This window comes from Glycine soja, chromosome 9, assembly GCF_004193775.1.
Source record: "Glycine soja cultivar W05 chromosome 9, ASM419377v2, whole genome shotgun sequence".
Taxonomy (NCBI): domain Eukaryota; kingdom Viridiplantae; phylum Streptophyta; class Magnoliopsida; order Fabales; family Fabaceae; genus Glycine; species Glycine soja.
In genome coordinates this window covers 1,591,951-1,619,348 of record NC_041010.1, presented here as the reverse complement: position 1 = coordinate 1,619,348, position 27,398 = coordinate 1,591,951, and the positions used below count along the sequence as shown (strand labels likewise).

Genomic DNA, 27,398 nt, shown 5'->3' with positions numbered 1-27,398 from the left:
CGGGAAAACACCAGTGGAACATCACAAGCCATAGACATCACTCATACCAGAACAAAAAAGAAGCTGATGAAAATCTATTTAGGTTTAAGGCATGTTTGGATAAACTGTTCTACAGTACTCAAAGGAGAAAAACATAAAAAAGAAAAATAGAATAAGTTTATATCCAAAAGTTAAAATTAACCTGTGCATAAATTAATTTGTAGAATCTCTCATATCAGTTTGTCAAAATGTGATTTTTAAAAGTGTGACATGATAGATGGATTCTAGGCCATAGATTGAACGGTCAATTTGGCAATGTAGCTGAAGGAGAGAACCCAGTCATACTAATTGCAAGCCTAATAAATCGTGAAGATAAATGTTGGACCCAACTAGCTATAACTCATAGGAAGTGGCACAAAAAGTTCTTCACTTATTTACAATGACACGAGCCATTTGGTTATAGCCTCTGCTACTAAGAAAAATACTCAGTTCATACAGCCAAGCATATATATAGCAGAAGTACTGAGCCTCCATTATGAAAAATGTTTTACACGAGTCTTTGACTTTGAAAGTGACTGACTAAAGATGTTCCAAGCACGGGAAACCCCAAATGAGATGGAAAGAACTTACTTTTAAGTGGATTATGGACTAATGTAGGAGATGGCTCAACAGTTAAAGTTTTGTGTGCTAACTCAGAGTCCAAGATCAACAAATAAGCCAGCAGACATGTTAGCCAAGGGATCTGACTTCTTCTGTCCCTTTTCATAATAATTGTATTAATATTTAATTGTGATTCAATTTTAAAAAATCATGAAAACGGTATCCCCATATGTAGCTTCCCTAGCAGGGATGTACCACATTCAGCAGTTATATTGAGTAATAAAATCATTCAACTATAATGGTTTACTTAACTGTAACATTTATCACGTAAGGAAAGAAAATAAATATTGGTTAGGAGAGAAAAAGAAAATTCAGATTTCATGAGGGAAGAGATGTAGAAAATGAATTAGCGGGTCAGAATAATAATGAGTAGACAACACATTGACCGATCACAGATAGACAACCATTTATATTATCGTACACAACTATACTGTTCTTTAGTACATCTGGTACTTCTATTTATATATAACTACTTTTGCTGACAAAAAAAAAATATTATCGTACACAAAATAGAAAATAGGGTAGGGCTGATCCAACTGTAATGGTTGACAGCTCTACTTATTAGTGGGATTCTGTTCGAGATTTAATCTCACACAAAACTTGTCCTTGTTGCTTCATACAATAACTCTAGCATTTCGAACTTGCAGAGTTACGATATGGCTGACTTTGTCCTTGAAATTGTGCTTGAGAATTTGATCTCACTTGTTCGAAAGGAGTTGGTACTATTTCTGGGTTTTGACCAAGACTTGGAAAGGCTTTCAAGCTTGTTCGCTACAATCAAGGCTACACTTCAAGATGCTGAGGAGAAACAATTCTCAAACGCAGCCATAAAAGATTGGCTGGGAAAACTAAAATATGCAGCTCACGTTCTGGATGACTTCATTGACGAGTGTGCCTATGAAGGATTGGGGTTGGAGAACCAAGGGGTCATGTGTGGTCCTTCAGACAAGGTACAATGCTCTTGCTTATCCTCTTTGCATCCCAAGCGTGTTGTTTTCCGTTACAAAATTGTTAAGAAAATGAAAAGGATAAGTCAGAGATTAATACAAATCGCTGAAGAAAGGACTAAGTTTCATTTGACTGAGATGGTTCGTGAGAGAAGAAGTGGAGTCCTTGAGTGGCGCCAAACTGTCTCTCTACTTACTGAACCAAAAGTCTATGGAAGAGAAGAAGAGAAAGATAAAATTTTAGACTTTTTGATTGGTGATGCTTCTCATTTTGAGGATTTATCTGTCTATCCAATAACTGGTCTAGGTGGACTTGGAAAAACAACACTTGCCCAATTCATCTTCAATCATGAGAAGGTAGTCAACCACTTTGAGTTAAGAATTTGGGTATGTGTTTCAGAAGATTTTAGTTTGAAGAGAATGACGAAAGTTATCATTGAAGCAGCATCTGGGCGTGCTTGTGAAGATTTGGATCTAGAGCCACAACAAAGAAGACTTCAAGATTTACTTCAAAGAAAAAGATATTTGCTTGTTTTGGATGACGTGTGGGATGATAAACAACAGAATTGGCAGAGGTTGAAACCTGTACTTGCTTGTGGGGCCAAAGGTGCTTCTATTTTAGTTACTACTCGCCTTTTGCAGGTTGCAAAAATCATGGGAACATTGCCTCCTCATGAATTATCAGTCCTGTCCGACAATGATTGTTGGGAATTGTTTAAACACCAAGCCTTTGGACCGAATGAGGGAGAACAGATAGAGCTTGAGAAGATAGGGAAGGAGATAGTAAAGAAGTGTCAAGGAATGCCTCTTGCTGCAAAAGCACTAGGAGGTCTTTTACGCTTCAAGAGAAACAAAAATGAGTGGCTCAATGCTAAGGAAAGCAACCTTTTGGAGTTATCACACAATGAAAACCCCATAAGTCATGTCCTGAGATTGAGTTACTTGAACTTACCAATTGAGCACAAGCAATGTTTTGCTTATTGCGCAATATTTCCCAAAGATGAAAGCATAGGGAAACAATACATAATTGAACTTTGGATGGCTAATGGATTCATTTCATCTAATGAAAGATTAGATGCCCTAGATGTCGGGGATGATTTGTGGAATGAATTATATTGGAGATCATTTTTTCAAGATATTGAGACAAATGAATTTGGCAACATTACAAGTTTCAAGATGCATGATCTTGTTCATGATCTTGCACTATCTGTTGCAGAAGATGTTTGTTGCACTACAAAAGACAGTCGTGTAACTACTTTTCCTGGAAGAATTCTCCATCTCTCAGATCATAGGTCCATGCAGAATGTACATGAGGAACCCATTGATTCAGTGCAGTTGCATCTATTCAAAACTTTGAGGACCTATATATTGCCAGATCACTATGGTGACCAACTTTCTCCGCATCCTAATGTGTTGAAATGTCATTCCTTGCGGGTGCTTGATTTTGTAAAGCGAGAAAAATTGTCATCATCAATTGGTCTTTTAAAGCATCTAAGGTACTTGAATCTTTCTGGGGGTGGCTTCGAAACTCTGCCAGAATCAGTATGTAAACTATGGAATTTGCAGATATTGAAATTAGATCGTTGCAGTCGTCTCAAAATGTTGCCTAACAGTTTGGTATGCTTAAAAGCTCTACAACAACTATCTTTTAATGGTTGCCCAGAACTATCAAGATTACCTCCTCGAATAGGGAAGTTAACTTCCCTAAGGATTTTACCGAAGTTCTTTGTTGGCAAAGAAAGAGGGTTCCGTTTGGAAGAATTGGGACCGCTAAAGCTTAAAGGAGATCTTGACATCAAGCATCTTGAAAATGTAAAAAGTGTAATGGATGTCAAAGAAGCCAATATGTCAAGTAAGCAGTTGAATAAGTTGTTTCTGTCATGGGAAAAAAATGAAAACTGTGAATTAGAGGACAATGTTGAAGAGACTCTTGAAGTGCTTCAACCTGATACCCAACAACTTTGGAGACTAGAAGTGGACGGATATGAAGGTGCCCATTTCCCGCAGTGGATATCTAGTCTTTCTCTCAAATATTTAAACTTGAAAGATTGCAAAAACTGTTTACAGCTTCCACCGTTGTATAAACTTCCTTCTCTTAACACTCTAAGAATACTTAACATGATTCATGTTGAGTACCTCTACGAGGAGTCCTATGATGGGGAAGTGGTTTTCAGGGCTCTAGAAGAGCTGACATTGCGTCGACTTCCAAACCTAAAAAGGTTATCAAGGGAGGATAGGGAAAACATGTTCCCATGCTTTTCCAGACTTGAAATTGATGAATGTCCTAAATTTTTTGGAGAGGAAGTTTTGCTACAAGGGTTGCGCTCTCTCTCAGTATTCAATTGTGGCAAATTCAATGTGTCCTCAGGTTTTAAATGCCTTCATAAATTATGGCTTTCCAATTGTGCAGCAGTGGAAGATTTGCAGGCTTTACAAGATATGACTTCCCTGCAGGAGTTAAGATTAACGGGTCTTCCAAAGCTAGAATCCTTGCCAGACTGCTTTGGAGACATTCCCTTGCTTCACACATTTAGTATTTTTTACTGTTCCAAGTTGACGTATCTTCCAATGAGCCTAAGACTTACCACCAGTCTGCAACAATTGACTATTTTTGGTTGTCATCCTGAGTTAGAGAAGAGATGTGATAAAGAAACGGGAGAGGACTGGCCAAACATAGTTCACATTTCCCATATTTCATTGGGAATTAAACATTATGATCATAATTCCGATTGAGGTATATTGTTTATTCTATTCCTTCCTTCCTATATTAATTTTCACCAAGTTTTAGGATTTTGTGCTTTTAAAGTTCAAAAACTATCAAATAAATTTTAGGATTCCTTTCCCTATATATTAATTGGATTTCTTTCTTTTTTTTGTCACCTCTCAAATCAAATCTCAATAATCACCATGTTACAATTGAGAATTCAAAAACCTCTTTGTTGCCATTGAATTTCTTACATATAATGTTCCTTAAATAAACATATCGCTTCAAGTGACATTGTTTCTACTCACACACTACTAAAAAAACTGCAATTTGTGGTGGTTATAAAAGTCTTTTTGGCGGTTAAAACCACAACGAATTGCATTTCTGACAGTCAAGATTAACCATCAGGAATACTGTTACGAAGAAGGAGCAGCAGGGTGGACTAAAGGAAAGGCCCAACAGAAAGAACACCAAACCTGGTTACCTCAAGGACTACCTCTAACTGTCTTGATAGCTGACCTGGCAACCTTGTCTCCCTCTTGCCTGCCAATTCCATTTCCACTACATTCTGTTATTATCCTGTTTCTATAAAATTACAAATTCTGTTATTTGTAATTCTGCTATAAATATAGGACTTATGTAATAAGGCAAGGCAATGAATATTACCAAGTTATTTTCTTCTTTCTGGTTGTTGGAGGTTACTGGCCTTCGAAGTCCAAGCTCTATCCCTGTGCACTAACATTCTGGTGCTCTCATTGACCTGTCATCCATGGCGGAATCCACTCGTTCAAAGGTGAAATCCGACCGATTGGTGGATGCCATCACCAAGCTCACCACTCACCAATTATCCCTCAGTGAAACCCAGCACTCCATGACCCTTAAGCTCGATGAGCTCATCCACAAACTCCATACCCCAGATTCACGTAGCCACTCACCCTCCTCGTCCACCCTGCTGCTCCTTCTTCGTAACAAATACAGACATCAGTAATGGTTTGTGACGGTTTTCAGTTGAACTATGGTAAATTCGTCAGAAAAATTGTGGTGGTTTTAAATCGCCGCAAAGTGTAACCATCCTTTATGCTTCAATTGAGAATTCAAAAAAGATTTTTTCATGCAATTGAATTTCATACATCTTTTGTTCTTAAAAAAATATAGCTTCAATTGATATTGTTTCTACTTACTAGCAATTTGATGGCATCATATTAGTGGTATTTGAAGTGCACGAAGTAGTTAAGAAGGGAGACAGATTTGATAAATGTTCCACTATGCATATTTCAGACAACTTTCCTTATTTTGTTGTATCAAACTGACTTATTTTATTCTGAAACTGAAATTGTATTCTGTCTTGTGATCAATATTCTCGGATTTGCAGAGAACATACTAGTTATTCACGCAGGCTGTGTTTGAAGATTTCTGCGTGTTTTTCATTCAGTTATACTAGTTATTCACCTCAGCGGCTAACTTTCTCAGAGATATTGCAGAAATTAAAATCCAGCAACAGGTTTCACAATTGGGAGTGGTCTGCAGATCCAGAGGGACACTATTCAACTCGCAGTGCCTATGATTTGATAGGAGAAGAAGCAAGAGATAGCAGTCAGGAGGAATGTTTTGAGAAGCTTTGGAGGATAAAGGTTCCAGCTAGATTTCTGGTGTTTGCGTGGAGATTATTAAGAGATAGGCTGCCGACAAGAAAAAACTTGTAGAGAAGACAGATTCAACTCACAGATTCACTTTGTCCTCTCTGCAGAACCCAACAAGAGGATGCATCCCATCTTTTCTTTCACTGCAGCAAACTTCAACCCATATGGTGGGAAACCATGTCATGGCTGCAAGTTAAGGGTGCTTTTCCATTAAGCCCAAAGCAGCACTTCCTTCATCACTTGGGTGTTCAACCTACTGGTGTAAGAAATAATAGATGGCATTGTTGGTGGCTAGCTTTAACCTGGTCCATCTGGAAACTTAGAAATAGTATAGTCTTCTCTAATGCGAATTTTGATGCTAATAAGCTGTTTGAAGAAGCCATATTCCTTCTATGGTCTTGGCTTAGGGGTTTTGAGAAGGATTTCACAGTGCATTTCAATCACTGGTCAAGTAATCTACCACAAAGTTTTATGTATCAGCAGGGGATTGCATAGCTATGACATTTATACATGTAAATTCATATGCATTTTGTATCCATAGCTTGGTTCCCCCTCAGAATATCAATGTCTGACTGTGGAACCATTTATATGGATCTCCTTTGTATTATAAGTACCTCTGGTACTTCTTTCAATATATATTACTTATCTTTGCCGATCAAAAAAAAAAAAATTCCGTTGAGTTCAAAGTAAATTTAGTTAAGTTTTGACAAACATGTTGCTGTAGTCTTTCAGATATTTTGAATCTCTCTTTTGTTTATTTGACATCTTAAGGTCTTTTTATCAATGTAATAAAAAGTGAATTTGTATTATTTACTTCTTTATTTATTTGATCTCAACTGCCTTCTTTTCAGTTAATGTATTCAAAATTACTGTATACTTTCATTTTGCAACAGAACCTTGTCTGTGATGCAACTTTTATGCAAAATGCTTGAAAATGGAACGTAATGGCTGGAGTTGATTATCCAGGGATGGTCAATTATTGTCAGCAACAACTTTTCACTTTGCAAAAGAACCTTGTTTGTGATGCAACTTTGATGCTCCCCCAAAGTATTTGGATCTTGTACTTTTTCTAAGAGAGATAAATTTTAAAAATAGTTCTAATAATTTAAATTCTAATTAATCACAAAAGAACGTATTTAAATTTTCATTTCAGTTCTAGATATTAAAATTTTCCATTGTTAGTACTCAAATCATAATGCTTAAAAAAGCATGTTGCCATTAGTCCTCAACTGCATATTCAGTAACTCAACTTGGTAAAAATGTGTCGTATATATAATCCAAAATTTTAATATGTCCTTATTTAAATTCTGTTGGATAAGAATTTGGTAACGTTACAAGTTTCAAGAAGCATGATCTTGCACAATCTGTTGCATAAGATGTTTGTTGCATTACAGTGGACAATCATATAACTATTTTGCCTAAAAGAGTAGATCATCTCTCTGATCATAGGTCCATGAGGAATTTATTTGAGGAATCCGTTAATTCAGTGCACTTGCGTCTAGTCAAATCTTTGAGGACCTATATATTGTCAGATCACTATGGTGACCAACTTTCTCCTCATTCTAATGTGTTGAAATGTCATTCTTTGGAGGTGCTTGATTTTGTAAAAAGACAAAATTTGTCATCTTCAATAGGTCTTTTAAAACATCTTAGGTACTTGAATCTTTCTGGAGGTGGCTTCGAAACTCTGCCAAAATTACTATTTAAATTGTGAAATTTACAAATATTGAAATTAGATCGTTGCACTCGTCTTAAAATGTTGCCTAACAATTTGATATGCTTAAAATCTCTCCAACAACTATCTTTCAAAGGTCTTTAACCAAAATTACTGCCAAAATTATCAAGATTACCCTCTGCCAAAATTATTCAACAGTTTGGTATGCTTAAAAGCTCTACAACAACTATCTTTTAATGGTTGTCCATAATTATCAAGATTACCTCCTCAAATAGGGAAGTTAACTTTCCTAAGGATTTTAACAAAGTTTTTTGTTGACAAAAAAAGAGGATTCCGTTTAGAAGAATTAGGTCCACTAAAGCTTAAAGGAGATCTTGACATCAAGCATCTGGGGAATGTAAAAAGTGTAAAGGATGCCGAAAAAGCTAATATGTCAAGTAAGCAGCTGAATAATCTGTTGTTGTCTTGGGACAAAAATGAGGAGTCTGAATCACAAGAAAATGTTGAAGAAATTCTTGAAGTGCTTCATCCTGATACCCAACAACTTTGGAGATTAGACGTGGAAGGATATAAGGGGTTCCATTTTCCACAATGGATATCTAGTTCTCCTCTCAAACATCTAATGCTTAAAGATTGTGAAAACTGTTTACAACTTTCACCAATTGCGAAACTGCCTTCTCTAAAGACTCTAAGAATACTTAACATGATTCATGTAGAATACCTCTACGAGGAGTCCTATGATGGGGAAGTAGTTTTCAGGGCTCTAGAAGATCTGTCACTCTGTCGGCTGCCGAAGCTTAAAAGGTTATCGAGGGAGGATGGGGAAAACATGTTTCCGTGTCTTTCCATACTTGAAATTGATGGTTGTGATAGATTTTTGGGAGAGGAAGTTTTTCTGCATCGGTTGCACTCTCTCACTCTAATTAATTGTGGCAAGATCAATGTGTCGGCAGGTTTTAACTGCCTTGAGAAATTGTGGATTTCAGAATGCAGAGTGGAAAGTTTGCAGGCTTTACAAGATATGACTTCCCTGAAGGAGTTACGATTAAGGAATCTTCCAAAGCTAGAAACCTTGCCTGACTGCTTTGGAAACCTTCCCTTGCTTCACACATTGAGTATTTTTTTCTGTTCCAAGTTGACATGTCTTCCAATGAGCCTAAGCTTTAGCGGTCTACATCAATTGACTATTTTTGGTTGCCATTCTGAGTTAGAGAAGAGATATGAGAAGGAAACGGGAGAGGACTGGCCAAACATAGCTCACATTCCCCATATTTCAGTGGGCAGTAATCTTTATGATCATATTTCCGATTGAGGTATATTGTCGATCCTATTCCTTCCATCCTATATATATATTTTCACAAAATTTTTGGATTTTATGCATTGAAAACTGTTAAATAAATATTTGGATTTCTCGTGTATTTCATTCCCTTTATATGTATTGGAGAACAGTCATATTCTTTCTTTCTTTTGTCGCCTCGTGAGTCCTAACATCAAAGAACAATTCATATGTTGCAACTTGCAAGTATTAATCAAAACCCAATAATCATCCTCTATTTTTCAATTGAAAATTCAGAATACTTTTTCCTTCAATTGAATTTCTTACATCTTTTGTTCTTAAAAAAAAATAATGCTTCATTTGACATTGTTTCTACTCACTAGCATTTTGATGACATCATATTAGTGGTGTTAGAAGTGCACGATGTTGTTAAGAAGGGAGACAGATTTGAGAAATATTGCACTATGCAGATTTCAGATTTTTATCGTATTTTGTTGATGTGAACAACTTATTTTATTCTGAAACTGATAATTACATTCTTCCTTGTGATCAGTATTCTTGGAATTGCAGTGCCGAAATTATACTTTTCCTGGAGTTTGATTTTGAAGATTTCTGTGTGATTTCCTTTCTGTTAAGTTCACATTCACATTGAAGTTTAGTTTGAGCTTTGAGAAACATTTTGTTTTAATCTTTCAGATATTTGTATTGTTTGTTTGTTTATTTCACTCATGGGCCTAATATCAAATTGTAACTTAGACACAACAAATTTGAAGAATCACTCATGCGGCTCACACAAAATGGTTTTTGGATTCCAATTCTGAGACTCTCATGAAAATAAAATTGCTTGATTCAAATGGAACATAAAAAGTGGTTTGGTAAAAAATAAAGTTTCACTATAATGTATTAAAATGGAGTTGGCTGCTGTGGTTAAGGAGTTATTTTGGTTAAATGTATTCTTTTGCACACCCTTAAGGGGAAGGCCTCTTCGTCCTACACCCTCTAAATATAACTCTGCACCCTTTTTGTGTTTTAATATTTTCAAATTCTCAATATTACCCTTATGTATATCTTCTTAATTAATTCTATTTGCTCATCTTTCAGGATTACCAAATCTGGAGTGCAATTTCATTGCGCATGGACATTGCGTATGCTGAGTCACATCTGAGTTTGCTGGTCTTTCTGCATCAAACTCAAAAGGTTCAAATGGAAACTTAATGGAGGTTGATTTCAATGAGACTCCTAGAGTGCAAAATAAAAGACTTATTTCTTGAATGGAAAACCTTTATGAAAAAAGGTAATTTTACTTTTTATTGTAGTTAAATTTTTATTTCCTATAATCATTTGTTGTAACGATGCTCTTAGCATGCCTGTTAATTATCATTCAAATTCGTAGCCAGTTGGATAGTGAGATCAATTTTGTTTCATGCATGTTCTATTTCTTGTTTGTGTACTGGCTTTGTAAGCTTTCATTCATATGTATCTGAATACTCAGATTTTGTTAAAAAAATTGTTCATATTTGATAATATATTTTTATATGATTAAAAATAATCTAGTGGCTTATATTTGGGTATTTTAATCAAGTACGTGCAGATTTTTGGATATTTACTTGGATATGAACTCAGCCGGGGAAGCAAATTCCTATCGAACTCAGCCCACTGACGTCTACAGTACTCTGACTAATTTCAACTTTGTCTATGTGGTGATCGATCGGACTATAAATGTTTTAAATTAGTAAATTAATTTAGCTTCAATTTTAATAACACAAACCCATAGAACACCCCTCTTTTTGGTATAAAATGACACTAATATCATATGTCTCCTTCAACTCACTGGATTAAAGATTAATTTCGCTTATAGTGCGTGACTGTTGTTGGACTAAGACAATTTTGCATACTGCTAGAATTGAATACCGGTTATCTCACTAAATAGATTGTTCTCATGTGAACACAACTAAGCCTAATACCATTGTACCAATCCTTTGGGTTAATGACAATAATTAGGGATGTTTAAAACCAAACCAAAACTAGTGTAAAACTAAAAATTGACCCAAAAAATTGCAAACCACAAAAAAAAAATCAAAAGATATCGATTTGGTTTGATTTTTGTTTTTTCCAAACCGTGTGGTTCGGTTCGATTTTTGGTTTGATACATGAACCAAACCGAACCACACTCATTAGTTTAATATAAAGCTTATATTAGTCATGCATGTACAAGACAATTTAGTTTTAAGCTTATGTGAAACGACATCACTTAGACTCAGTCTAAATCTAAGGCTAAAACCTTTAACACCAAATCTCTCCTTTCTCGTGAAACCATAAATTAAAATCCTAAAATCACTCTCTCATAGCAGGACACTAAATACCTAGTAAGCATCCATCCAAAAAAGTAAACCCACCAAATACAATGTTGTAACATATGAAAATATGTCCTATACATATAAACTCTATTCAATACCCTCTGACATATAATTAACTTCATCGAATGCAACCATAAGTCTCTACATATGTAAGGATAAGGTTGCGTATGGTTTTATCCCTTAATTTTGGGACCTCATGTCACTTTTTAAGTTCGCACTCCTCCCCTATAAAAATCCACTATTCTTGACGATGACTAAATTATGTGCAAAGGCTATATAACTCGGGAAACTATTGAAGGGTAAATTGCTTTGCTTGGATCTGGGTTTATGGAAACTGGTTTTAGGGATAAGTTTTAAGAACTAAACAAGCATACTCCAACTCGGATCCAGATATCTTGCAGTCTACATTTCCAAACAATTACGCAGTTAGTAAATCGAAACTGTTGGATGAAGATATGATGGTGCATATTTAATCATCCATGCAAAATCTTTATTTGTTGTTTCTGTTCCTTTTGTAAATCTCTAGCTATTTTCCTAATGCATGTTTCTTAGTAGCGTTCTGAATTATTCTATGTTGTGGTTGTGGCAGTGGATAAGTTCATGGAGGTTGACATGCCAGACTTGTTTTAACTTGAAAAGGGTACCCAAGAAGAGCAGAGAATAAAAAAGATGTGTTTCATGAATCTTAAGACAAGGCTTTTAACAATGACAAGGTCGAGTTTAGCCGCTCTTAGACTTCATCTTCGTCATCCTCATCATCCCTCAACGATTCTGTTGTACATTACAAGCCTAGGAAAATGTAATTACAAAAACATACATAGTGTTTTGGTTTTCTCTTATATAGTGCAAATTTTAAAGTGATGCTCACCAACTCATCTGTAAAATTGTGAAACCAGGAAAGGTGATATGATCTTACTGTGTCATGTAATCAACCTGTGCATGTATTTTGAAATAGTTTCATATGCTTTTCGTGGAGAAATTTATGATAATTGTTTTGAAGAGAAATAAAATATATATAAGATCTACCTTTAATTGCATGGACTCTACTAATTGTATTGCTATTATTTCTCATGTTAAAAAACACTTCTGGATGGTGGATAGGGTGGTGTCTTTGGGTGGCACAGTGGTATCCTGGTTTGGGTGTCGGTGTTATTTGGTTGGAGATGGTGGCAGTTTTGTGAAGATGGCACTGGTATATATGGTAATGGTGACTGTGGTTTGGTGTGGTGGCTATGATGTTTTGTAGTTTGAGAAGAAGAAGAAGATGAATAGGGGAAGGTGGCGACATGTACCATCGTGTTTCTTCACGAGTAAAACGGGTGAAGAAAAGGGCTATTGCTGGGTTGAATTAGGCCTTTTTGAAGCATGAGCTCAACCTGAGCTTCAATCTCTTGCTTTTGAAAATGAGGGTATCGGTACGGTCTAACATTCACCGGAGTAGCATTAGGAATGAGATGAATTCGATGATCTGTGGGTCGCGCCGGCGGAAGCTCCTCAGGGACTCGAAAGAGAGAATGAAAGCGATTAATGAGTTCCTGAATGGCGGGGTCAATGTCGGAAGGGGCCATGGAATTGTCGTCACTGAGGACAGTAATATGAAAGTATAAACTCTCTGGTTGGTGCTGGAGAAGACGATGAAACTGGGATGATGATAAGGAATTCAAAGTTGTCTCGGTGTCGCCTTGAAGTTCAACGAAAGTACCTGCATGGAAAAATTTCATGCGCAATGAGTTGTAATCCGTGAGCACAGGGCCCAAGGATTTCAACTATTGGACGCCCAGAACCACATTGGCCCCTGCAATAGGAAGAACATGGAGGTCGACGATGAATTCAGTAGCTTGGATGGTGACCGGAACGGACTCACAGACACTGCTGCACTCTAATTGTTGTCCGTTCCCCACCAAGACACGCAAAGGGGTGGTCGTGCGAGGAGCAGTGGCGGTTCTACCATGCGGCCAGCAGGGGCATATGCCCGGGCTCAGCTAGGCATTTTTTTTGGTTACAAGCCCAATATTTTTTTATTAGTCTTAAAAAACAAATAAAATTTAAAAAAAAAGAAAGAGGAAAAAGGAAAAAGGAAACGGAAAGTTTCCGTCTCTCCGAATCCAGCAGTGGGCAGTTCCTCCAACTCCCTCCGTCGCCGCCGCCTCCCTCCTCCTCTCCTCTGTGTCTTCTCTTCCCTCCATCGCCGACTCCTTCTATTTCCTCCTCTCCGCGCCGTCGTCGCCGTCTTCTCTTCCATAATCCCATAGCAGCCGCAGGTAAGGTAAGTTAGGAAAAATAAAAGTGATTAAGATGGAAAGTGTTTTTGTTTGTTGTGATACTTCCGTGTTCTTTAATTTTTCTTCCATTTTTCAAGTGTGAACAGTGAACTCATAGAGTCATAGTGGACACTTTTTCTTTTTCTTCCCCACTAAGAGCACGTTTATTGAAGAAGAAAAAGTCATATTTTATTCCCTTTTTTTTTTGCTTTTCTAATATGGAAAAAAGCTTAGAGGAAAAGACTTTTGATTGCTTAAGTTAATAATTTCTTTTTGGTCTTTTGTGTTGCACTACATACATGGTTGCAAAAGAGTTTTCTAATATATCAATTGCAAACACTAAAATTTTCTTTGCTACAATTTTGTAACTATTTTATCTTTATTTCAGATATGAGGAGATTTTTGGTTGATAGAGAAAATATTGAGAATGTGAATGTTGTGCAACCGGAAGCTGAATTAGAACCACCACTTAATAATGTGGTTAATGAGTTTAATCCAAATGAGATTGTGCGTGATCCAGGTCGTAGGAAACAAATTAATGAGTATGCTCCGGATATTCAAGACCAAGTGAGGAGGGCATATATATTGAAGGGTCCAATGCAACCAGATTTGTCAAACTTTCCTCGTACTCAATTTGGAAGTGTTAAAAGAGCATTTAGTAAATCATGGTATAAGAATTATACATGGTTAGAATACAGTGAGATAAAGGATGCAGCTTACTGTTTTTATTGTTTTCTATTTAAGCAACCCGGGAGGGCCGAGCACTTTGGTTTTGAAGTCTTCACTAAAAGCGGATATAGAGATTGGAAGCATGCATCTCAAGGCTTGAAAGGTCATGTTGGTAGTCATAATAGTTTGCACAACTCATGTGTCAAGCACTACAATGATTATAATAATCAAAGACAAAGTGTGACAAGTAAGTTTGCTAAAGCAACCAAGGAATCAGAAGAATTGTATAAGATTCGTTTGACTTGTTCTTTAGATTGTTCAAGATATCTCATAGCACAAGGCATGGCTTTCCGTGGCCATGATGAATCCTCTACTTCGCTAAATAAGGGCAATTTTAGAGAGATGGTAGATTGGGTAAAATCTCAGAATGAACAAGTGAGGGATGCTTTTGACCGTGGTGGAAAAAATTGCAAAATGACTTGCGGTGACATTCAAAAGGAGCTTGCAACGTGTTGTGCACATGAAGTTACCAAGGTGATTATGGAAGAGCTTGGTGATAGACAATTCTCCGTGCTTATTGACGAGTCACGTGATATATCCGTCAAAGAGCAAATGGTGGTGATGTTGAGGTTAGTAGTTGTATTTTCCAATTTCCAATTTTCATTACCTATTACTCTCTATGCCGCCAAGTAAACTGGTTGAATTTGTTTTAGGTTTTTGAATGACAAAGGGAATGTTGTGGAACGATTTATTGCTCTACATCATGTCACAGATACTTCATCTAAGTCATTAAAGGATGCTCTTTATGGTATTCTTGATAAGTACACATTATCTATTTCAAGGATACGAGGGCAAGGATATGATGGAGCTTCAAATATGAGAGGTGAATTTAATGGTTTGTAAAGAAAAATTCTAGATGAAAATCCTTATGCTTTCTATGTCCATTGTTATGCTCACCGTTTGCAATTGGTTGTTGTGTCTGTTACTAGTAGTTGCTCATCTATTCATGATTTCTTTGAGTACATCACCTTGATTGTGAATACAACAAGTGCATCTTGTAAGAGGAGGGATGCTTTGACAGAGGCACAACACAAAGATATTTTAAATAAACTTGAGAGTGGTGAGATATCTAGAGGAAGGGGCTTACACCAATCATCTAGTCTCACTAGACCCGGGGATACTAGATGGGGTTCACATCATACTACATTGCTTCGTTTGGATCAAATGTGGTCCTCCGTGTTAAAGGTGCTTAGTATGGTTGATGAAGATGGACGTGGACCATCTCAAGCAGCAGGTTTGATAGAAAAAATGGAGAGCTTTAAATTTGCTTTTATTTTGAGGTTAATGTTAAAGTTGTTTGGTATCACAAACGAGCTTTCAAATGTATTGCAAAGAAAAGATCTTAATATTGTGAATGCCATGGAATTAGTTGATGTTGTCAAAGCTCGGTTGGGCACAATGAGAGAGAGTGGCTGGAATAATTTTTTTGCCGATGTCCAAGGATTTTGTGTAGCTAAAAGTATTCCGGTACCAAACATGGATGACGAAATACCGGTTCGGGGTCGTTCAAGAGCAGAAGGGAGGACTATCACTAATCTTCATCATTACCGTGCAAAGATTTTTTATGTTGCTATTGATAAAATATGTGTGGAGATGGATCACCGCTTTAGTGAAGGAAGTAACATTATACTTGATTGCTTCTCATGTCTTGACCCCAAGAACTCTTTCTCCAAGTTTGATGTTGATAAGCTTGCTCGTCTTGCTGATATTTATCATGCAGACTTTTCTGATGATGACCGAGGAACAATTAGGGATCAACTTGAAACTTATGTGCTTCAAGTGAGAAGAAATGCTTCTTTTTCCACTTGTGAAGATGTTCAAAGTTTGGCTATGAAGATGGTTCAAACTGAGAAACATTTGGTATTTCCATTGGTTTATAAACTTATTGAGCTAGCTTTGATATTGCCGGTGTCGACAGCATCCGTTGAAAGAGCTTTTTCAGCAATGAAGATTATCAAGTCTAAATTGCGCAATAAGATCAACGATGTGTGGTTCAATGACTTGATGGTATGTTACACCGAGCGGGAGATATTCAAGTCGCTTGATGATATTGATATTATTCGAACATTTACCGCAAAGAAGTCTCGGAAAGGACACTTGCCTCGTAATTTTATTTAACCCGCTATTGTAAGATTATGTTTATCTTTTTTATTTTAAACTATATTTTTGTTGACAAAATGACGAGTCTCTTTTATTTTGATTGATTACTATTTATATATTATATACAATGTGAATTTGCTATCTTTAAATTTTTGCCCAGGCTTTATAATTTTTCTGGCTCCGCCACTGGCGAGGAGTCAAGCTCAATTGGGAAACCAGTTGATGTTGGATGAAATTGTGAGTACTGCCGCCGTCAACCAGCAGTACCACATGGCGGTTTCCGATGGTCCCCATGAAATGCAGCGTTTCGGGCGCAACATTTCCAGCTAAAGAGTTAAAGCTAATTTGGGCCGGGTACGGGTCTATCGGGTCGGGTGTTTGGGGTTCGGGTTCGGGTTGCGGGTTGGGCTGAGGTATTTGAAAGGGTGGAAGGTCATCATCCTCAGAGATGAGGAGAAAAACTCGAGATGAACAGCGATGCCCCCGGTGGTATCGCTCGTCACAATTGAAGCACAACCCGCGCTCCCTGTGGGTTGCAATCTCCTCCGGGGTCAACCGCTTGACGGCGGGTGGGGTGGGTCGCGAAGGGCTAGGTAAGAGAGGGGTAGGGTTAGGGTTAAGAGTTCTGAGAGGAAGGGGTTGTGTGATAGAGGGGGAGGGTAAAGGCGGGGGTGGTTTGGGGCGTAGTTGGGGTCGCGCATCAGCAATCTTTTCCTCCTGCAGACGAGCCAGGCCTGCCGCCTGAACGAGGGTGAGAGGATGGTGGGCCTGGACCTCACGACGAATTTCGGGGGTGAGGCCCGAAACAAAGCAACTCAGTAAAAAGTGAGGGGGAAGGCCAATCGTGCGGTTTGCGAGTTCTTCGAAGGCGGCAAGGTACTCAGCCACCGTGCCACGCTGCGTTAATTTGAAAAGGGTCCCCGTCGGATCCTCATACTGGGACGGTGCGAAACAGGTTTGAAGTGCTTGAAGGAAGCCTTGCCATGAAGTGAACTGGTGGTTACTATTCATCCATTGGAACCAAGACAAGGCTCGGCCATCCATGTAAAAAGAAGCAACGGTAAGTCTCTCATTTTCGGGGGTCTGATGGTATTCAAAAAACTGGGTGATCTTGAAGATCCAACCCATGGGGTCATGACCATCAAAACGTGGTAATTTTATTTTGTGTGTGATGGCAGGGGGAGCAACAGGGGTCGGAGAAGATGAAGGCACTGGGTCAGGGAGCACAGGAGGAAGACGGTGGAGGAGCTCATCAAGTTTCAGAGTCATGGTTTGAAGGGTCTCAGCAAGGGAAATTTGGTGGGTTGTAAGCTTGCGGATGGCTTCTTCGAGGGTAAGGGGAGAGTCGGCCATGGAGGAGGAATCAACGAGAGCACCAAGATGATAGGGGGCGAAATAGAAGACTGGTTTCGAGGGTTCCAGCACCTCCAGAAATCAAGATAAAGAAGGGAATTTAGCTTTTTCATTCATTAAACTGTGCTATGCTTACATGATGATTTATACTGAATTCTATGTAACAGATTTTGTCCTTTTGCATTTACAGAATATCAGCAATATCTTTATTGTTATTTTGATCATCCTACGTGGCAGCACTAAGATTCTATGCAGAGCAACAGCTATATTCCCATACGATGCTGAAGGATTCACACAAAATCCTTGAGGTAAGCAGGCCTCATAACCTTCCTCTTAGATTTACTTGCTATTTGCACCTGCGTATTAGACTCCCCTGTATCTACTTGTATGTTTGATTCTCCTGTGTTGGCTTGGTTCTCTGTGACTTCGTTTATTTCTCCCTCTGCGTTTTCTATGCTATCAATGCGATGCCAGAATATATATATATATATATATATATATATATATATATATATAACCAACTAAGTTAATCCTCTTAATTTTTTTTAATTAATATAAAATTCGTTATATTTTCTTATATTTAAATCTGGAAGTAATAAGTGTCTACAGCTAATGCCTACTACTGAACCCATATCCCAAAAAACAAATACTCCTACGGATTAAAAGGTAAGAAAAAAACAATTCATGAACAAATTAAACAGTAATTGGTATATAAAAATAACACCAATTGAAACTAAAGTCTCACATACTTTAGAAAAACACCAACCTCAAATAATACAGGGAGATACTTTCAACAAATAATCAGATAAATCTTATTTCATAAACACGCCACACAAATAAGAACAGAACACGCAGGTAGATCTGATCAGAACAGAGCATACACCTTGATGATGATCCAATACATGAATACCCTAAATCCTTAAATTGTTTTACCCTGATTTCAAGCTCTCCTGCAGCCATTGGTACCAGAGAACTTTCTACAGCAACCACCACTAATCAAGAATAAGAATATGGCATCTAAAAGAGCATCTGTTTTTCGTAACATCTTTTTTTACAAGAAAACTTTCTAAAGCATGCACCACTAATCAAGAATAAGAATAAGGCATCTAAAAGAGCATCTTTTTCTTTGTAACATCTAAAATAACATTTTGAACATAAACAGAAAGCCAGCTTATATATTCCAAATGTGATTTTAACACAGACCAAAACAGTATATTTATGCACCAATTTACAAAGTCGTTGTTAAATCACCTTTTTGTTTTAATTTATTTTACTTGAGGAAGCAAATGGTACTATTCCTGCCATCTATATAACAATGGTACTCCAAACCATGTCAGTGCTTATTGTGACACCCTCTATCCCGACATATATATAAATAAATAAAATATATAAAAATATTGGTAAATAAATTTACGTACGTAAAAGGTTCATATTCACTTTACTATTATCAATTAAAACTTATTAAAACATATTCGACTCAAAATAAGGTCGTCAAAAACTTCATACAATTAATATAGAACCTATACCCTAATGTCACATCCTATCAAAACATTGTGTTCCCGTGTCTTCTAGCATGAGGTTCTTCATAGTCATCCACCTATTTATCAGCTCCCACGAACACAAGGTTCGGGATCATCACAGGATCCAAACACAAATAGCACATCAGGAGTAAATTATCACATTCATAACTAATAGAGAAGTAAGACAACTAGATATACATACCATATAAACAAAATAAAACTTACTTAAACATAACTCACGTAATTCAACCACTTTGCCATTCAAAATTCATTTTTCAATCATCAATCACATTACACAAGAATCACACACTCCGATCAAGACATAATAACACATCAATTTGATAATAAACAATTAGCAAGCGTATGCAGCAATTATGCTAAGACTCAAGCCTATATGCAATGTGGTATCATGTTAGTGAAAAACCACCCTGAGACACTTACGAGTACATAACAAGACACACCACACAATGGGTATGTCAGGTCACTCTCACTAAGTAAAATCATAGGGAGACCAGTCAGAGTCACGCTGTTTTGCGAGAATGCTCCAACCATGTGAGATCGACACAGACTTAAAGGAACACTTAAACCAGATGACCCCTAAGGCCTACACTCCGAAGAGTCTGTTAGGGTCTCTCCCTCTTGATTCAGGTCCAACCCCTAAAATAATTTTTTTGCATGCAAATACTGCTCATGAATTATACAATACTCATGATCTCACACTCGTATTTTAAACACGTTTAACACAATTGCGCTATAATTTAATATTGGTTCCTAAATAGGAAATCTATACTTTCTCTTTAACACTGGTTCCTGAATAGGAAACCTACACTTTCTTTTTAACACTTTTCTCAATATCAACACTAGTATGGTTATTGTATAATTCACAGCTCACAATTCAATACACATGTACCTCAAATCTAACCATAATATTCTCAAACTCCAACACTTGAATAATTTTTGGAATCACACTATAACAACACTACAATATTATTTACATAAAATATTAATATAAATAAATATATAGCTAAATTTATATATATAAAACCAGCAACATACATCATATTGGATCATGAATTTCAAAGTAAGCTTTCAATGTACCAATTCTAAATAATTATATGAACAATTTCCCGTATATATAAGTATACATGAATTCATATATATTATCTAAGAATACAACACACAGTCTAGTAGAAATCTTTGGTCAATTTCAAATATAATATTAATTTTAAACTATAAAAAAAACCTAAAAAGCATGAAAAGGAGAAAATAAAAAATTAATATCTCACTCCCTCTTACGCTAAATCTCTACTTAATTTCATCAATTCACATTAATTAGACAAAGGTTCAATTTATAGGGTTCACACTCAATACAAGAACACATCAATTTCATAGCAATTTCTCATTGGGACATCAATTGGTTCATCTAACGTATATATTCACACTTATCATTATAAGGATAGAATAAAAAATTGTGAAAACACCCCAAAACCCATTCCAATTGATACTCTAAGGATCCCTACACATGTTCTCACTAATCCCCAATTGTGAATAACTCATCATTTACCTCGATGTAGTCGCTCAAGCGTTCTCTGTTATCAATTGTGATATTTCTGGTGTTCTCTAGAGCTTCTCCTCTGATTGATCTGTTAAGGTTCCCAAACGTTTGAGAGAAAAAGAAGGGATTAAAGCCTAAATTCCAAGGTCCTACGTGCGATGCATCTTTCTCCATCCATAGACATTATTTTGCAAATCTCAACGGTGAAGACGTGCGGAAATGAATCGCAAACCTCATCAAAATTTTACGACAATCCAACGATTAACGAATTCGGGATCATAGTTTTACTGAGACAATTTTGGGTTTCTGCAGGAAAAGAAAAGACTACGATGTGAAGTGTATTTCTCTCAGCTCTGACATGATTTCAAAACTCGCAACGGTGAAAAGGCTCGGAATTGAGTTGAGAACAGGGTGCCTAAATTTCACAATGATCCAATGGTGAATGAGTCCGAGATCGTCATTTTTCTGAGACAGGTTTGGTGGTCTGCGGGAAAAGAGAGGGTTTTGAAAGAAAGGGAAGGGAAAACGAAATTGAGAGGAAGAGAGGCTCAAAAGCTATCCCCTAACATTTCGTTATTTATATCTAAGATACTCACAACCTATTATTTACTCTATTTATTTATTTTTATTATTTTATATAAATAAACCCTATTTTATTCCCTATCAAATGAATAAATAAAATACACTTTTTATTTTTTCTCAAACCATTATTTTAATTAATAAAATTATTTCTTATTTATTTAATTATAAAAATCTCATCATTTTTCTAAAACTCTATTTATTTACAAATAACAATTCTTTTTAAATTAATTTACGAAAAATAAAATGTTACACTTATGAGAACCGTGCTTCAGCATCTATAAACTATTCCTGCCAAAAAAAAAAATTATCTATAAACTATTCCAATTTCCAAGATTGATATGAATAATTTCTGCCTTTCTGGTATTCACTTTATCAATGTATGGTTAGCTTGTCCATTTCCCTTTTTAACATCATAATTATTCCTTTTTGAGTGGTGGAGCCACACGTGAATAGTGTGTTTGCTTTTACTCTCCTTTCCAAATACAAGACGCCAACACACTTATAAACGGATACGGCTCCTTAGAGCTCCCAGATTATTCCAATATTGCTTTCTTATTAAGCAACTCTTTGACATCTTAATCTTCTTCTTCCTTGTTACTTCACACAATCCCTCTTCCATTTCGATCTTGCAGTGTTACAATATGGCTGAGTTTACCCTTGAAGCCGTGCTTAGGAATTTGAACACACTTGTTCAAAAGGAGTTGCCACTATTTCTGGGTTTTGATAAAGACTTAGAAAGGCTTGCCACCTTGTTCACTACAATCAAGGCTGCGCTTGAAGATGCTGAAGAGAAACAATTCTCAGACAGAGCTATGAAAGATTGGCTGGGAAAGCTAAAAGATGCAGCACTCATCCTGGATGACATCATTGATGAGTGTGCCTATGAAGGATTGGCGTTGGAGAACCAGCGGGTCAAGTCTGGTCCATCAGATAAGGTACAAGGCTCTTGCTTATCCTCTTTTAATCCCAAGCGTGTTGTTTTCCGTTACAAAATTGCTACAAAAATGAAAGGGATAAATGAGAGATTAATTGAAATTGCTGAAGAAAGGAAAAAGTTTCATTTGACTGAGCTGGTTCGTGAGAGAAGAAGTGAAGTCATTCAGTTGCGCCAAACTGGCTCTTCCATCACTGAAACACAAGTCTTTGGAAGAGAAGAAGATAAGAATAAAATTTTAGACTTTTTAATTGGTGATGCTACTCATTCAGAGGAGTTATCCGTCTATCCAATAGCTGGTGTAGGTGGACTTGGAAAAACAACAGTTGCCCAACTCATCTTCAATCATGAGAGAGTAGTCAACCACTTTGAGTTAAGAATGTGGGTATGTGTTTCAGAATATTTTAGTTTGAAGAGAGTGACAAAAGCTATCATCGAAGCAGCTGGCCATACCTGTCAGGATTTGGATCTAGAGTCACAGCAAAGAAGACTTCATGATCTGCTTCAAAGAAAAAGATATTTGCTTGTTTTGGATGACGTGTGGGATGATAATCAAGAGAATTGGCAGAGGCTGAAATCTGCACTAGCTTGTGGGGCAAAAGGCGCTTCCCTTTTAGTTACTACTCGCCTTTTGAAGGTTGTGGCAATCATGGGGACATTGCCTCCTCATGAATTATCGGTCCTGTCCGACAATGATTGTTGGGAATTGTTTAAACACCAAGCCTTTGGACCAAATGAGGAAGAACATGTGGAGCTCGAGGACATAGGGAAAGAGATGGTAAAGAAGTGTCGGGGAATGCCTCTTGCTGCAAAAGCACTAGGAGGTCTTTTACGCTTCAAGAGGAACAAAAATGAGTGGCTCAATGTTAAGGAAAACAACCTTTTGGAGTTATCACACAACGAGAACTCCATAATTCCTGTCCTGAGATTGAGTTACTTAAACTTACCAATTGAGCACAAACAATGTTTTGCTTATTGCGCAATATTTCCCAAAGATGAAAGCATAGGGAAGCAATATTTAATTGAACTTTGGATGGCTAATGGGTTCATTTCATCTAATGAAAGATTAGATGTTGAAGATGTCGGTGATCAAGTTTGGAATGAATTATATCAAAGATCTTTTTTTCAGGATATTGAGACAGATGAATTTGGCAAAGTTACAAGTTTCAAGATGCATGACCTTGTTCACGATCTAGCACAGTCTATTGCAGAAGATGTTTGTTGCATTGCAGAAGACAATCGAGTAACTACTTTGCCTGAAAGAATACACCATCTCTTAGATCATAGGTCCATGTGGAATGTATATGGGGAATCCAAAAATTCAGTGTTGCTGCATCCAGTCAAATCTTTGAGAACCTATATATTGCCAGATCACTATGGTGACCAACTTTCTCCTCATCCTGATGTGTTGAAATGTCTTTCTTTGCGGGTCCTTGATTTTTTAAAGCAAGAAACATTGTCATCTTCAATAGGTCTTTTAAAACATCTAAGGTACTTGAATCTTTCTGGGGGTGGCTTCGAAACTCTGCCAGAATCCCTGTGTAAATTATGGAATTTGCAGATATTGAAATTAGATCGTTGCAATCGTCTCAAAATGTTGCCTGAAAGCTTGGTATGCTTAAAAGCTCTACGACAGTTATCTTTCAATGATTGCCAAGAACTATCAAGCTTGCCTCCTCAGATAGGAATGTTGACTTCCCTAAGGATCTTGACCAAGTTCTTTGTTGAAAAAGAAAAAGGGTTTCGTATGGAAGAATTGGGACCTCTGAAGCTTAAAGGGGATCTTGACATCAAACATCTAGGAAATGTAAAAAGTGTAATAGATGCCAAAGAAGCCAATATGTCAAGTAAGCAATTGAATAAGTTGCGATTGTCATGGGACAAAAATGAAGACCTTAAATTACAAGAAAATGTTGAGGAGATTCTTGAAGTGCTCCAACCTGATACCCAACAACTTTGGAGATTAGATGTGGAAGAATATAAAGGTGTCCATTTTCCAGGATGGATGTCTAGTCCTTCTCTTAAGTATTTAACCCTTTTAAATCTGCTGAATTGCGAAAACTGTTTCCAACTTCCTCCATTGGGAAAACTTCCTTCTCTAAAGATTCTAGGAATAATGAAGAATAATCATGTAGAATACCTCTACGAGGAGTCCTATAATGGGGAAGTAGTTTTCGGAGCCCTAGAAGTTCTGACCATACGTCATTTGCCAAACTTTAAAAGGTTGTCAAGGGAGGATGGGAAAAGCATGTTTCCCCGCATTTCCATTCTTGAAATTGATGAATGTCCTGAATTCCTCGGAGATGAAGTATTGCTGAAAGGGTTGGACTCTCTCTCGGTATTCAATTGTGATAAGTTCAATGTGTCGGCAGGTTTTCAACACCTTTGGAAATTGTGGATTTCCAATTGCAGAGATGTGGGAGATTTGCATGCTTTAAAAGATATGACTTCCCTCAAGGTGTTAAGATTGAGGAATCTTCCAAAGCTAGAATCATTTCCCAACTGCTTTGGAAACCTTCCCTTGCTTTGCGAATTGAGTATTTTTTTTTGTTCCAAGTTGTCGTGTCTTCCAACAAGCCTAAGCCTCATCAATCTGCAACACTTGACTATTTTTGGTTGCCATCCTGACTTAGAGAAGCGATGTGAGAAGGAAACCGGGGAGGACTGGTCAAAAATAGCTCATGTTCCCTATATTTCAGTGGGAAGTAAACACTATAGTCCTGATTGAGGTATGTTGTGTATCCTTTTCCTTCCTTATATTTATCTTAAGAAAATTTTAGGATTTTATGCCTTCAAAGTTAAACGCGGTCAAATAAATTTTAGGATTTCTCCTGTATTTCAGTCTTTATATATGTACCAGATTTCTTTGTTTTTCCTTTTCACCTCCCCTGAGTCGTAACATCCAAGAACAGTTTACATTCTACAAGTATTAATCATAACTCAATAATCACCCTCTATGCTTCAATTGAGAATTCAAAATACATTTTCCTGCAATTGAATTCCATACATCTTTTGTTCTTTAAAAAAAATATAGCTTCAATTGGCATTGTTTCTACTTACTAGCATTTTTTATGGCATCATATTAGTTGTGTTTGTAGTGCACAACGTAGTTAAGAAGTGAGACAGATTTGAGAAATATTCCACTATGCATATTTCAGACGATTTTTTTTATTTTGTTGTATTGAACAACCTATTTTATTCTGAAACTGAAAATTGCTTTCTTTATTGTGATCAGTATTCTCGTATTTGGAGAGCCCAGACTAGATTATTCACGCTGGCTGTGTTTGAAGATTTCTGTGTATTTGAATCGTTTGCTATTGCTCCTTTGTTTATGTGACCTCCTACGGTCTTTTTATCAATGTAATAAAAAGTGGATTTGTATTATTTACTTCTTTATTTATTTGATCTCACCTGTCTTCTTATCAGTTAATGCATTCAAAATTATTGTATACTTTCTCTACTGCATACTTTCATTTTGCAGCAGAACCTTGTTTGCGATGCAACTTTGATGCAAAATGCTTGAAAATAGAACGTAATGGCTTGAGTTGATTATCCAGGGATGGTCAATTGTCAGCAACAACTTTTCATTTTCCAAAAGAACCTTATTCTGTGATACAACTTTTCATAATGCTTAAAAAAACATGTTCCCATTAGTCCTCTACTGCATATTCAGTAAATCCACTTGGTAAAAATGTTTGTCCTATAATCCAAAATTGTAAGATTTGCAGTTACAAGTTATTGAATAAATTAACACACTTATGCAGGGGATTACTGAAGTACCGGTTATGAGACTAAATATAAGACCTCAATATCATTGCAAATAAATATAAGCATTTAGCAAGCGAAGATGAAGGGGAAGATGCTAACCAACAAGTTGCTTGAGGACTGACTCTGAGCAAGTGCCATGTTTCTCCCAACAAAAAACCTGTTTGAGAACTGACTCTGTTGTAGAAATAGCTGTTGGAGAATTTCCAATGAAAATCACCTCGATTTAATCTCAACCATAAGCTCCTCTTTCCCTCTTCCTTTCTTCCATGTCTCTGAATTTCTAAGTTAGAGGCTTAATAAAAACTTGCAAGTTTCATTGTCTTGATTGTGTGTACCACGCGGATAAGTCCTTAAAGATGATGTAAGGTCACACATCTCAGGCTGCTAATTTGTGATCCAGTTTCAAATTAATTCACGGTTCTTGTCTATACTGAAAATAATCTCAAGGACTTAAGATATGGCCGACAAAGAGTTCACTGAACCTTACGATCAAGAACCTAGCGCTCCTATTTCCCTACCAATTACCTATGAAAAACCATTTTTGGGCGTCTCAAAAATCAAGCTTTCCAATGGTTAAAATCAAACCTTATGGTATTTGTGTTAGGTTATGATGCAGTGATTTATTTTGAAGGAAAATGAACTAGATTATTCAAGTGCACCTATAAACAAGTAATTAAGTGAGTTGTGGGAAAGGGATATGTCTTGACTCTTGATTAAGTCTTCTGTAAGACGGATGATATAGGGCACATACACGGGTGATATTATTCAGCGTCTGGATGGGACGTGTGATGTTAGAAACGTAGGGAATTATATGGCATTTACATACATAGATTTGTGAATATGCAGAGGATATATATTACACATAAGTTGAGGGGTATTTCTGTTCTTTATCTATTTATGCTGCTGCTTAACTTATGTAGTTTGAACCGGTGTTGTCTTGCTAGTTTGTTGATGAACAGCTTGTGCCACAAACTACAGTTATAGTTTTTATTAGTTTCTAATCAATACTTTTAGAACACTTTTTAACAAGAAAAATAAAAGAGAAGCTAAACAAGGAAGCATCACAAGTGAGAATCAACTAAACCCACTATTTGCATAAAGAACAAGCAAAACACCAACATAGTATGACATTGTTAGCAAATAATCTTATTGAGAGAGGTCAACTCCTAATGGGTCTAAATATCTCTGTGAAATTAGTCCTTGAATTCCAATCAAAGGATGCTTTAGATTTAGAGAAAAAAAAAAAAACTCAGCAGAACAACACAAGCCATGCTCCATAGCAGAATATAAAAGCAAGATCTGTTTTAAAATCAAATAGGTTTAATTGCATTTTTCACTCCCTAAGTTTTTAATTTTTG

General features: G+C 36.7%; 2 protein-coding genes and 2 pseudogenes across 4 annotated transcripts; all 4 read left to right on the top strand.

Moving 5' to 3' along the window:
• Positions 1-1,141: 1,141 nt before the first annotated feature.
• LOC114425799 (disease resistance protein RGA2-like) lies at positions 1,142-6,731 on the top strand. Of its 2 annotated transcripts, none has more exons than XM_028392763.1 (2): positions 1,142-4,320; positions 5,663-6,731. In XM_028392763.1, the coding sequence occupies exon 1, from the start codon at positions 1,296-1,298 to the stop codon at positions 4,317-4,319; it is 3,024 nt and encodes a 1,007-aa protein (XP_028248564.1). In that variant the 5' UTR covers positions 1,142-1,295; the 3' UTR covers position 4,320; positions 5,663-6,731. The 2 variants fall into 2 exon arrangements, with proteins under 2 accessions (XP_028248564.1, XP_028248563.1); XM_028392762.1 differs by having other exon boundaries at positions 1,143-4,320; positions 5,772-6,729.
• Positions 6,732-6,874: 143 nt separating this feature from the next.
• On the top strand, positions 6,875-10,295 carry LOC114367714 (annotated as a pseudogene).
• Positions 10,296-13,195: 2,900 nt separating this feature from the next.
• LOC114367511 lies at positions 13,196-16,366 on the top strand (annotated as a pseudogene).
• A 5,421-nt stretch (positions 16,367-21,787) lies between these two features.
• Positions 21,788-26,363, top strand: LOC114367910 (putative disease resistance protein RGA3). Of its 2 annotated transcripts, none has more exons than XM_028325165.1 (2): positions 21,788-25,001; positions 26,037-26,363. In XM_028325165.1, the coding sequence occupies exon 1, from the start codon at positions 21,980-21,982 to the stop codon at positions 24,998-25,000; it is 3,021 nt and encodes a 1,006-aa protein (XP_028180966.1). In that variant the 5' UTR covers positions 21,788-21,979; the 3' UTR covers position 25,001; positions 26,037-26,363. The 2 variants fall into 2 exon arrangements, with proteins under 2 accessions (XP_028180966.1, XP_028180965.1); XM_028325164.1 differs by lacking the exon at positions 26,037-26,363 and adding an exon at positions 25,508-25,788 and having other exon boundaries at positions 21,789-25,001.
• Positions 26,364-27,398: the final 1,035 nt, after the last annotated feature.